Raw genomic sequence first — 12,114 nt, forward strand, 5'->3', positions numbered from 1 at the left:
TCCTCAAGAACAGTGAGAACATAAGTTTGGTACATACTATTTCGTATGTCTCAACTGTTGGAGAAATGGGCATATTTTGGATATGAAAAAACAAGTGTTAATAACAAAAGAGGCAATTCCAAGAAGAACATGAGACCCAAAGCCAGGTTTCTGTCTATTGAGGAGTTGCTAATTCTTCTCATTTGGTAATTTCATCTTTAGCATCCCAATCTAGCCTCCACAGGAGGGACAGAATGGGCGTTGGTAGAAGTTACCCTGAACGCCCTTTCTATCTATGCTGCGAGAGAGCCCAGGATGGGTTGACTCCTTTCTATGATGTCATTTAGCTGAGTCTGTACTAAGATATGAAAGCCAGCCCCCAGAAGAGACCCCAGCTTTGGCGAAGATACTTGACAGACTGAAAGGTGTCTCTGAAAGCACAAATGAATACAGAAAGATCAGCCACCTCTAGCCACTGCCGCTCAAGTGCCACATGGTCAGCTTGAGCCACTGGGGCTCCAGGTGCAGCAGAATCCCCTGATAAAGGGAGATTAGATGGGCTGGGATCCTCCAAGGAGAAGCCACTGACAGGTTGACCAGGTCCGCAAACCAGGGCATCCTTGGCCAATAGGGTGCCAGAAGGAGGAGCTCCGCTCGTTCCTCCAACATCTTCCAAATTACTGCCGAAATGATGAGAGCGGGGGAAAGGCATTGAGGAGACTTTTGGGCCATCTGCACCGAAGGGCATTGGTCCCCTCCGCTCCCTGGTGAAGAATCTGGTGACCTGGGCAATTTGAGGAGTGGAGAAGATCTACCTCCGGCGTTCCAAATCTGAGGGAAAGGTCCCTGAATAGAGAAGGAGGAATAGACCATTCTGCCTGGTCGACTAGGCTCCTGCTGAGCCAGTCGCCTGGGAGTTGTTGATCCCGGAGAAGTGGTCTGCCGAGATCGACAGCAGGTGTTGCTCTGCCCATAACCCCAACCATAGAGCCTCTCCCGAGGCTCTGGACCTCGTCTCCCCCCGCTGGTTGACATGAGGCATGGTGGCCATGTTGTCCATAAGGACTAGAACATGAGAGCTGGTCATGAGTGCCTGAAATGCTTGAGAGCTAGAAAAATGGCTCTGAGCTCTAGCCAATTTATGGGAAGGGCCTGCTCTGACCTGGACTAAGGTCCTGAGCTATCTGGCCCTGCATATGGGAACCCCAACCTAGGAGGCTGGCATCGGTGGTTATCACTTGCCTGTCTGGGACCCTGAAAAGGAGTCCCTTCCAGATTAACGGGAACACCACCAATTGATAGATCTCCAGATTTGTGGCAGGAACAGGACCTTGATGGATGAGTGGCTGATTCCTGCTTGTTGGTAGGGAAGCAGGAACCATTAGAGTGGACAGGAGTGGAAAAATCCGTGGCTCTGGAGAATATGACAGGGTAATTTGCAGATCCTGATGGGCTGCATGGCTGAAGGAGGACAGAATCAAAATGTTGTCCAAGTAGCATTGGATCCTCACTGGAACAGAAAGCAGAGATGCCATCAATGCTGCCAGAACCCTTGACAGCCAATGAAAGGGCGAAGGGAAGTGCTCGATACTGGTAATGGGTATTCTGATAACAGAAATGGAAAAACTGGTGATGATGAGTCCCAATGGGGATGTGGAGGTAAGCCTCCATGAGATCAGTGGAAGAGAGGAGATCGCCCTCCCGAATGCTTTCTAAAATAGAATGCAGAGTCTGCATTTTAAATTGCCTGTAATTTACAAATTGGCTGAGAAATTTTAGATCCAGGATGGTTCGCTACCCCCCCCCCCCCGAGGCTTTGGGAACGATGAAAGGCGAGAGTAAAGCCCACGTCCCCATTGAGAGGGGGGAACAGGTTTGAATATACTCAAATATACTTAAAATATTGCATATCATAGGTATTAAGATTCAAATATTTGGGTTCAACTTGCCATTGCAGAAATTAAAGGCTTTGCTGTATCTGTATATTGTGTTAGGCAGAATAGATGGAATCGAAAATTATAGAAATAATTATAATTCATGCTTAAATTAACTATCAAATCTAAAATACTTGATTTTCTTTAAAAAAAAATCATACTGCTATAGAAAGCAATACAGATATCTGTGTTTAATGACCATTGGTTCAGCTAATACTAGTGCTGCAAAAATGGTAATTACAACTGCTCCTTGAAATTGTGGCTGTTGCAGTGCCCCCACAATCACATTATCAGTAGCCTGCCCACATTTACAATGGCAGTGTGTGCTTCAGCTTCCCCTGCATACCTACCACCCCAAAATTTCTGCCTTTTTGATCACTCTGTACTCTGCTGTCTATCCTTGCTGCATCCCCCCAACCCCACTGCTGACCAAACATGCCTGGCCGAAGCAACTGCTAATCTCTTCACAAGGCCCTCATGCAGCCTTACCATAGCATCTTGCTATAGTAAAAGCTTAACAGTTTATGCCTTTGAAGCATCAAATTTCATATAAACTATTAATACTAAGTCATTAACTTTCTATCAAATTATATTTAACTACATTATTCTCTTTTATGATTTCATTATAACATACATTCATATTATATTTGTATCCAATGATGCTGACTTGGGCTAAGCTCAATAAATATATTTATGGACAGATAACATTTTAGCAGGAGAGGTTTGGACATTATTGTATATGTTTCCTGTGGAACTTAAAAAGATAGTTCCTTTAAAGTGTTATTTATTTATTTAAACAATGTTTATAGCTCTTGAGCCTTATGAGGGTTTCTAAATGTGTGCCTAATATAGCTTGTGTTTATTTAACCATTTTTATGCCTCACCATTTTGGGAGTGATACTTTTTCCATTGTTCAGTTGCAACGCATTGTTTCCAATTGTGTATTTTAGGAAATATATAGGCCGGATATGCATAATAATTAAGCAAAATTTTCATAAGGGGTACCAATCTATTCTTGCCCCTCATTCCTCAATGATAACAGTGAATTGTTCAAAATTACATTATACAAACTGACTCATTCAAAACACTGTAAGTTTTGTGACATGCTAGAAACAAATAATACATATTTCTTCATATTTTTTGTTTGGTAGATTCTGGACAATCAGGAAGTCCAAGCCACAACGATCCTGCCAAGAATCCACCAGGTAAAAATGAATTTTAGGCCATTCATAGTTGCATGTTGTTTGAGAGCAGATTATGTTATTCATAAATACTTCATTTTCATAACACATTTATCTATGGCAAACTTAAACAAGATTGCACCCAAAGTAAGCACGGCAGCTGCTTTCACATACCATGCTAGGCCAAAATATAGTTAGCTACTGTAGTTGATTTAATGGATCATGTAATCTCCAACAGTATATGTAATTGATTAGCACTATGTAGTGGATTAGGTTAAGCAATAGATTTATTAATTTGTATGAAATGGAAATAAGGAGTTGACGCAATTGTTTTTATAATATTAACATAATCATTTGGTGAGCTCTGGTGGCGCAGTGGTTAGAATGTAGTACTACAGGCTACTTCTGCTAACTGCCAGCTGCCTGCAATTTGGCAGTTCAAATCTCACCAGGCTCAAGGTTGACTCAGCCTTCCATCTTTCCGAGGTGGGTAAAAAGAGGACCCAGATTGTTGGGGAAATAGGCTGACTCTATAAACCACTTAGAGAGCGCTGTAAAGCACTGTTAAGCAGTATATAAGTCTAAGTGCTATTGCTATTGCTATTTACTGATGGTTAAAAGTTATGGCAGCGCTGAAAAACTGAATGTATGACCAGTCCTGAAGTTCCAGCCATTGTAACAACCCTGTGGTTACATGACTGCAACTCAGGCGCATAGGTGCCCAGCTCATGATAATGTTGTAAGAAGCTATGATCACCATTTGTGGGATTAGTTACTGGTTTTCCAAAGTCAATAGCAAAGCCAGCAGGTAAATTTGTAGGAAGAAATGAATGAATCTAATATATTCTATACCCACTGGTCTTACTCAAGATTTTAATGAATCTACAGGACTAATAGTAAAGATATTTTTATAGCAATCTTTAACCCAAACCCAGAATGTACAGTCCAGGATGTTGCATGCAAAATTACTAGAGTTTTGGAATGTCATAATTTTTGCAAGTGCTTTGCCAAGAAGGGAGAAAAATCCCTGCAAACTGCAATACTTGGCAAAGCTACTGGCAATGGAAATCAGTTCCTCTATATTTGGCTAGACTGTTGCATTCTTTAGGGTGTCTGGTAATTTGCCTTCTTAACTAAAGAGGAAAGGCAAGATGTTTTTGCCAAATAAAAAAGCATTAACAACTGTTGCAAAAAAAATCATAGTTTATTTTGGGGAAAAAAAAGTTGGTAGTACTAAGTCAGGCTTCCATCGCAAATTTGACAAGTCAATTTATGAGCTTTATCATTACCTTCAAAACAATTGGCCTAAAGCAGTGCTCTTCCTTCAGTTAATTATTTTAAATTAAGACTTAGTAATCTAACTTTACAATACTGAAAACTATTCTATAGTTTTACACAGCGTACACAGTCATACGTAACGCTGGGTATAAAATATCAATTTCAGTACATGTAAGATTTCTTAGCATGATCAGGTGGGGACTGTACAAGCTGCAGACAACTGGTTTTAGTTCAAATAAGTTGTATACCATGATTTTAATAGGTTCCTATTACTGTAGTGGGGAGGGGGCGATGCTCAGTGGTTAAAGATGCTGAACTTGTCAGATGGAAAGCTGACAGCCCGGGTACGAGATCTGAGCGCCACACAATGGGATGAGTTCCTGTTCCTGTCCCAGCTCCTGTCCACCTAGCAGTTTGAAAGCATGCAGAAATGCAAGTAAATTAATACATACCACTTCAGTGGCAAGATAACACCATTCTGTTTGCCTTTAGTCAATAGCCATGCTAGCCACATGACCATGGAAAATATTTTTGGACAAGAAACTAGAGATAAACACTGCGCCCTAGAGCTGGATTCAACTGGAAAGGGAAATCTTTGTCTTTTTTTTATTACAGTAGTAAAACCAAAAGTGTGAAAAATAATACAGGTATTCCTATCTGCTTTAGGGATGTGGATTCCAAAGATTTTTCTTTAGTTTATCAATTGGCAGCAAAAAATATTTTATAGACAGTAACTCATTATTACAATTGGGACCAGAATTTTGGTTGCTGACCAATGTCGTTGATTGCTAAAAATGTTTAGTTAAACTAAAATAAAAATAAAATGATATAAGACCTTCAAAACCAACACGTACCAGAATATATTATACAAGGGCTTGCAGTTCTAAGGAATTATTCAGATATCTTCATCCATCTCTTAATGGCAGCAGGTTTTGAGACCTCAAATGGACAAGACCAGACTTGGAAAGAAAGTTTTCTTTCCACAGTTGAAACCTGAGGTCAGAGTGATTATCCCAAAGTGTTCTTTATCTTCATACTTTGGTTGAATACAATTATTTGCTTTTATCTTTGAATATATTGTATAAAAGTGGAAATCACGGCAAACTTCTGACTCTTTAAACAAACCCTGTTGGAAACCATTTTAGTTGCCAGATCTGCAAAAAAAGCACTAGAAGTTCATGGGATATTACCAACTTTTACTGATGTCCAACAGCAATAGGCTGGTGAAACTGTCATTAATTACACTTGTCTTCTAGTTAATTCTTAAATTAATAACTTGATATCATTGAATAAGGAAGAACATGCTAGGAGATAACAAAGAAAAGACAATTTGATTCACTTCCAAGAAAAAACTGGTATGTTTCACAGGATTGAAAATTAGAATAAGATGAATTGCACTCTAGGACACTGGCAAAAAAATAATAATCAGCTGATTCTTAAAGCATTAGCCACAATTATTAAAAGCTAGCATGATCACCTTGATTGTATGTAGGAGAAGAAAAGGAAGTGCATATAGACTATCTGTTTACAACTGATTTATTTTCCTGGAATGTTTGCAACCTGTGCAGAATTAATTGGCCTTCAATTATTATTACAAATAACTTGCTATTTTTATTACATCTTTTAGGAAATTAATAATTCATAAGTAATTAGGAAATTAGGTTCATGGTTCAAAATTGTTCTATCTTTACAAGTCAAATAGGGACAAACATAACTTATGAACATAATTTATGAATAGTAGAATTGCCTTATATTTAGGATTGCATTCTGTTTACAGGTCTACAAGTGGACAGATAAAGGGATCCTATAGCATGACTTATTATATTATGCATTTTGCCAAGTGTTTTTAAAATTTGAAAAAAAGATCACATAGCACAAGGTGGAAAACCCACAAACATTTCTTGTGAAGGGCTGCAGGAAGATTTGAGTTATCAGGGCTCTATGTTTGAAAGCAAAATTGGTTTGCAGCCATTTTCTGATAAACCATAACCATCAGTGGTATTCTAACCACTTTTTGTAAAATTAATACATTTTAATGTATACAATACATTAATGTATACCTTTATATAAGAATGTAAGAAAAGTCTAGCCTGATCTAGCCAAAGCCCATCTTACTCTAGCATTTGTTTTTCACAATGGCCAACGAACTATTGCTGGGGTCCTCATGAGCATGAGAAGAGAAAACTTCTCTTCTATTATTGTTTGAATGATAACTGAAGGCATGATTCCACCATCCTGGAACTAACATTGAAGTTTCAGACTTGCATTCCATAAATTGTTCAACCTCCTTTTAAAACCATACAAACTATGGTCATCACCATATCTTCCAGTAGCGAATTTCCATTAATGTTCCATTGTGTTAAAATGTACTTTCTTAAGTCTGTTCTAAAACTAACTTGATTTGATAATTCTAGGAATTCATCAATGTAAATATGATTTTACCCAGCGTCCACCATTTATATTTATTGGAGTGAATTGTATTTTCTATTTATTTTCATTGAATCTAAAGAACTTTCTGAAGTTCTTCACAGTCACTTTGACATGCAATCATCCTCAAACTTGTCCACCTCAAATTTATATTCAGTCCAGACCATTTATTAGCATGTTAGAAAAGCTGGTCTTAACAGATAATGGAAGGATTCTGCATCTTATTTTCTTAATTGGGGAAAAAAAGATTCAAATGTACTTTTTGTTTTCTGCTTTTTAAACCAGTTAATAATCCATAAAATGTCATCCTCTTATCTAGCACTAATAAGTATAATCAAGAACGTTATATCAAAGATGTTTTTGTAAAACCAAATATACATGCTGCTAGGATCCATTCCCATATCCCTTGACACTTTAAAAATATTGGTAATATTGACGCTTTAAAAAGTTTGGTAAAGCCAGAGATACTTTTGCAGAATCCATGAATTACCTTACTTCAGCAAGGTTTGATCTTCTGTAAGTTAGTTATTTTTGTTTAATTACATTTTCCATCAGTTTGCCCTGAATCAATATTAAGTCCAATTTTTCAGAATGAACATTAAACCGATTCCAACCAATATGTTTTGGATCTCCCCTGCATCTTCTTAAAATTGCCACAGTACTTGACTTTTAGTCCTTTGCTTTAGACCCAGCGTAAGAGATATGCCACTGTTTGCAAAGAATTTAGCAATCTCACATTTGACTTTTAAAAGATCTCTCAGATGGGTGACCTCAGAATCTGCTGTTTTTGTATTATATAGTTTCTCTTTTTACCTCAGTTTACTTTATTTCTGATTAGAAAATACTTGCTCTGTATTAGTTATTTGATCTATATCTTCTGTGCCAAAGGCAAATGCTAAATATTTGGGTTTTTTTTAACAATACCTGAATCTTCCTGGAGCATTTTTTCCCCATGTTTTTTCAGGGTTATAATCCTATTTTGCAGAAGTGGGAGAATTTAGAAAAACAGAATTAGCATTTACCTCAATATCATAGCAATTCTGATTGCTTCAGTATTTTTTCAGGGGAAGGAATATGGCAAGCCATTGATTATTTTAATACCTTTAAGTATTTAGAGAAAAATGAGGAAGTAATATGCATGGACATAGTTTTATTTATATAGTTTAAATGAAAATTGAATATACTAACCAAAGCTTTGCAAATACTAGGCAATGAAAAGTAAGTATTTCACTGATAAACTATCTTTACACAAGACATGTATTCTCTTTTTTAGTTGAAGAACATGTATTATGTATTCAGGTTTTGGAATTATAATTTGGTATATAATCAGATGGAAAAATCAGGTTTCTAACCATTAGTTTGCATTTTTTTAATGCAAGTATGGCCATCAGGTACTTCTATTCTCAGGGTATGTTATGACAACTTGCTCCAAACCTGTCTTCTTAAAGACGGGCGCACATAGGACTTGGGACTTTGCCCAGTATTCACAGTGACACCAGTCTTATAATTGTAGTATTAAAGTAGGGGTTTTCATACCTCCTAAAAAAGAAGAATACAATTAACCTCTCGTAGTCTTTGCTGTATAGACAAGGAGGCATCTTGTTTGATTGACCCTCTGATTATAATAAATTATATTGTTCAGATTTTTCCAGGAGGATTCTGGTAGATTTTTAGATTAGAAATGGCAATAATTAGTGAGTTATATTATTTCTCATGATACCATCTCTAGAATAAAACAAGGCTTTAGTCAGTTACACTGTATTATAGATTTAAATACTGAAGTATCTGACCATTTGGAGTAATGTATATAGGTGTTTCACGTAGATATTTTAGCAACATTATCTTCTATTAGAAAAACATGCCTTCCTTATCTTTTATTGTCTCCTTAGCAGATCACACTAGGCAGTAAATATTGCCTTTTATCATCACAAAGATGAAAATCAAGTACTGTATATGTCACAGCAGTTTTATTAACTAGTTTACATCACTAAATTCTTATACCACTAAATTGTGTTGAATTTCTATTTTAAAAGTACTTTTTAAATCCAATTTATAGAACTGAATGTTTGGAATTATATACAAAATGCCGGATAATTAATATTGTATTATTTTAATTTGAGGCTTATACTCATTTAAGCTTTCAAATTTTCACATACAGATTTTGCATGTTTCAGAACTAATTTTATTTTCAATATTTGCTCTTAAGGAAAATAGTTTTAGACTTCAATTCTAAGCATGCCTGTGTGATTTAACAATCCTGAGTTCACCAAATAAAAATAAGTGGAGCCACTTTATTTTCCTGATTTAAAATGTGTAAAATCTATGTGAAACATAGATACTTCTTTTTCAGTGCTTGAGAAGGTGTCTAAGGGAAAGGAAAGATTATAAATCAATTTATACTGCTACAAGAAGTAAACAGCTACTTTCTTAATGGCATATTTTCATTTTCTACTAGTGGTTGAAAGTAACTACAGAATCAGGCATTTTCCTGCTATTTGTACCATTTATAAATCCTGTACTCAAAAACAGTTCTGCTTTCATATAGCTGCTGCTTAAACAGAAGAATGTTATGCTAAAAGAGCTTATTTTCACAGTTACCTCTTTCCTGGCTTATCTTTTGGCATATGTCCATGAGATCACTTGTAAGGAGAAAAGAAAAAAATAAAGAGAAACCTGTGACACAGTGTGATGATTTGCTCCACATTTTTTTTTCAGTTTGAGCATTTCCAACCAATTAAATATGATGGAATTTTGTTAAGACAAGAAGCATGTTACAATCTGAATTGTAATTGAATGCATTAAAGTCTGTATCATGGAATGACATACCAGTCACATTACATCTTATGTTCCATTGTCCAGTTTATTGAACCCATTTCGCATCCATTTAGAAGCTTATAACCCTTCCAAATTGTACAAAAACTACAAATTTCTTTGAAATGTTTCTTTGAAATAACATATGATTATGGAAAGTCATATAAAAATGTATATTTGGACAATTTTAGTAGAATTTGAGTGAAGTATTCAACATGAATGGGTTGTTTAGAGAAAACACTGCATTTGCTAGTCCAAATGAACTAATTATTTTATTTTTGTTTTATTTTTTCATTCCAGTGTATCTTGAGGATAGTTTTGTAAAATCTGGAGTCTTTAATGTATCTGAACTTGTGCGGGTGTCTAGAAGTAAGTCTCCTTTTCATTTTCTGAAGTTTTATTTTATTTTTGAATGCGTATTACATTTGTATTTGTATATGTTGCTACATGATTCTTTCCAGAGTTGATTCTTTATGATATTGCCTCCACTTACATAATTAACAATACAGGTAGTCCTTATTTACCAACTACTCATAGAGCAACCATTTGAAGTTAGAGCAAAGCTGAAGAAAGGAAGGTTTGTGACCAGCCCTTGAAATTGTAGCTGTTGCAGTGCCCCACAGTCACATGATTGTAATTCATGTGCTTGGCAACCAACACATAGTTATGATGGCTGCAGTGTTTCATAGTTATATAATTACCATTTGCAACTTTCACAGCCGGCTTTTGATAAGTAAAATTATTGGGAAAGCCAGCAAGCAGTTGCAATTTGCCATCACATGATGATGTACTTAATAACCAGCGGTGGTTTTCTTTATGATTACTCTGGAACAGACTTTATAAGTCAGTACAGTCACATGACTGTACTGACTTTACTTAATTACCATGTTGCTTAGTTGTGGAGTTGCCAGTCCAAATTGCAGTCAGTAAGTAAGGATTATGAATAATGTAACTAATGTTGCATATTAAACTGATATAAATATCCATGATTGGTAATTATCAAACCTATGATGATTGATCACATCCATTCACCTTCAAAGTGGATTGAAATCAATATTGGAATTCATTTATTTTATTTGTAAGAAAGTTATAATCTATAAATAATCACCTGGTAGTATGTTCTGTTAAACTTGATGGGGTTTATTTCTGTGCAAACACACCCAAGATAGTAATATTAAGCATTCAAAATACATTGTAACTCTTTTCAAATATGCAGTAGTTTTGGGCCCTTTAGTGTTCTAAGTTAACTATATATAAACCAATGTAACACACGTGTGTTGGTGACATGAAAAGAGAACACATAACTTGGAATATAGTAAGATTATAAATGGAATATAAATCATATTAAATAAAATTTTATTTTCAAAAGACATTTTTTTATTTCATAAAATGAAACATTTGAAGTCTATTATTGCCTATAGACTGTGTGACTTGCTATGTATGAGAACTTAAGAACATACAGAACCAGTTAATAGGGGTATGCAAAGCTTCACAGGAATGTTTTATTTTGGGAAACCTTTAAGAGAACCAGTTCCCTCAAAGGTATTTTGTAAAGCAATGTGTCTTGCTGCATTTAGGAACGGTCTCCAAAACTGTTGTTCTGAGAGAGGAGGAGGTGAGAGAAGCTTTATCTGAAAAGATTGGGTAGAACTCATTCTGGGCATCATTGCAAGCTATCCTGTGGAGTGCACCAAAGCTATTCTGCCTAGTGCCTCCTCCAAATAATTTGCTAATGAATCTGGGCAAGTAGTTGAAAGAGCCTCTGTCTGTTTCTGTCAAAACTCTCAGTTCATATCCCTGCTTGCCCACTAGAAAGATAGTCTGAAGAGGTCAGAGGGGACAATACTTTATAGGGGGAATATTGGGAGCAGTTTGAAAGAACCTTCTAGAGAGCTAGCTGAAATAAAACTCCCATCAATCAGCCTTCTTCCATGGTACTGGTATGAAACAGCTTGAGAGGGAAGCAAATCAGATTGCTTCTGTAGCCCAGGTTACTTTGTTGAAACAAATCTATGATGCTTTGCATACGTCTATGAGTCAATGGTGTCTTTGTCTAGCACAGTTTTCCCTAATGCATTTCCCTATGGTTTATTGGGCTTCAGGACATCTTACCCATTTTCACTTGACCTTGCATGCTGAGATGGAAGGGAAGGCTTGTCCCATGCCCCTAAATAGTACAAATTATGTCTTTTAATTGCAAAACAACTAATAATTAGATAAAATTTGCTTTTACTTTGGTTATGTTAATATGTCTATTTAGACAATAGGCGTTACTTTAAATTATGTTCTTTAGCACCTATAACCCAGGGAGCTGGAGTAAACTTCCCCATTGGAGAACTTCCAGGTCAACCATACTATCATGACATGAACTCAAGTGTTAACTTACAACGATCGCTATCTTCTCCACCAACAAGGTTTGTCCATTATGTTTGTAGTTATATAATATTTTAAATGATTTTGCTTTGCAGCTTTTCAGTTAAACAATTATGTATTTGTCCAGCAAC

General features: G+C 36.2%; 1 protein-coding gene across 16 annotated transcripts in view; it reads left to right on the forward strand.

Moving 5' to 3' along the window:
* The window catches only part of NFIB (nuclear factor I B), a 319,107-nt gene that overhangs the window by 232,942 nt on the left and 74,051 nt on the right, over nucleotides 1-12,114 (forward strand). For all 16 annotated transcript variants that reach the window (XR_015742153.1, XR_015742155.1, XM_087926612.1 and 13 more), the window contains exons 3-5: nucleotides 3,065-3,118; nucleotides 9,911-9,979; nucleotides 11,904-12,024. Coding sequence is in view for 14 of the 16 variants with exons in the window: in XM_087926612.1 (XP_087782738.1) it covers nucleotides 3,065-3,118; nucleotides 9,911-9,979; nucleotides 11,904-12,024 (244 nt within the window). In the remaining 2 variants the exon portion in view is untranslated. The remainder of the gene's footprint in view (nucleotides 1-3,064; nucleotides 3,119-9,910; nucleotides 9,980-11,903; nucleotides 12,025-12,114) is intronic.

This window comes from Pseudonaja textilis, chromosome 2, assembly GCF_049901715.1.
Source record: "Pseudonaja textilis isolate UNSWEBS1 chromosome 2, rPseTex1.2, whole genome shotgun sequence".
In the NCBI taxonomy this organism is placed as follows: domain Eukaryota; kingdom Metazoa; phylum Chordata; class Lepidosauria; order Squamata; family Elapidae; genus Pseudonaja; species Pseudonaja textilis.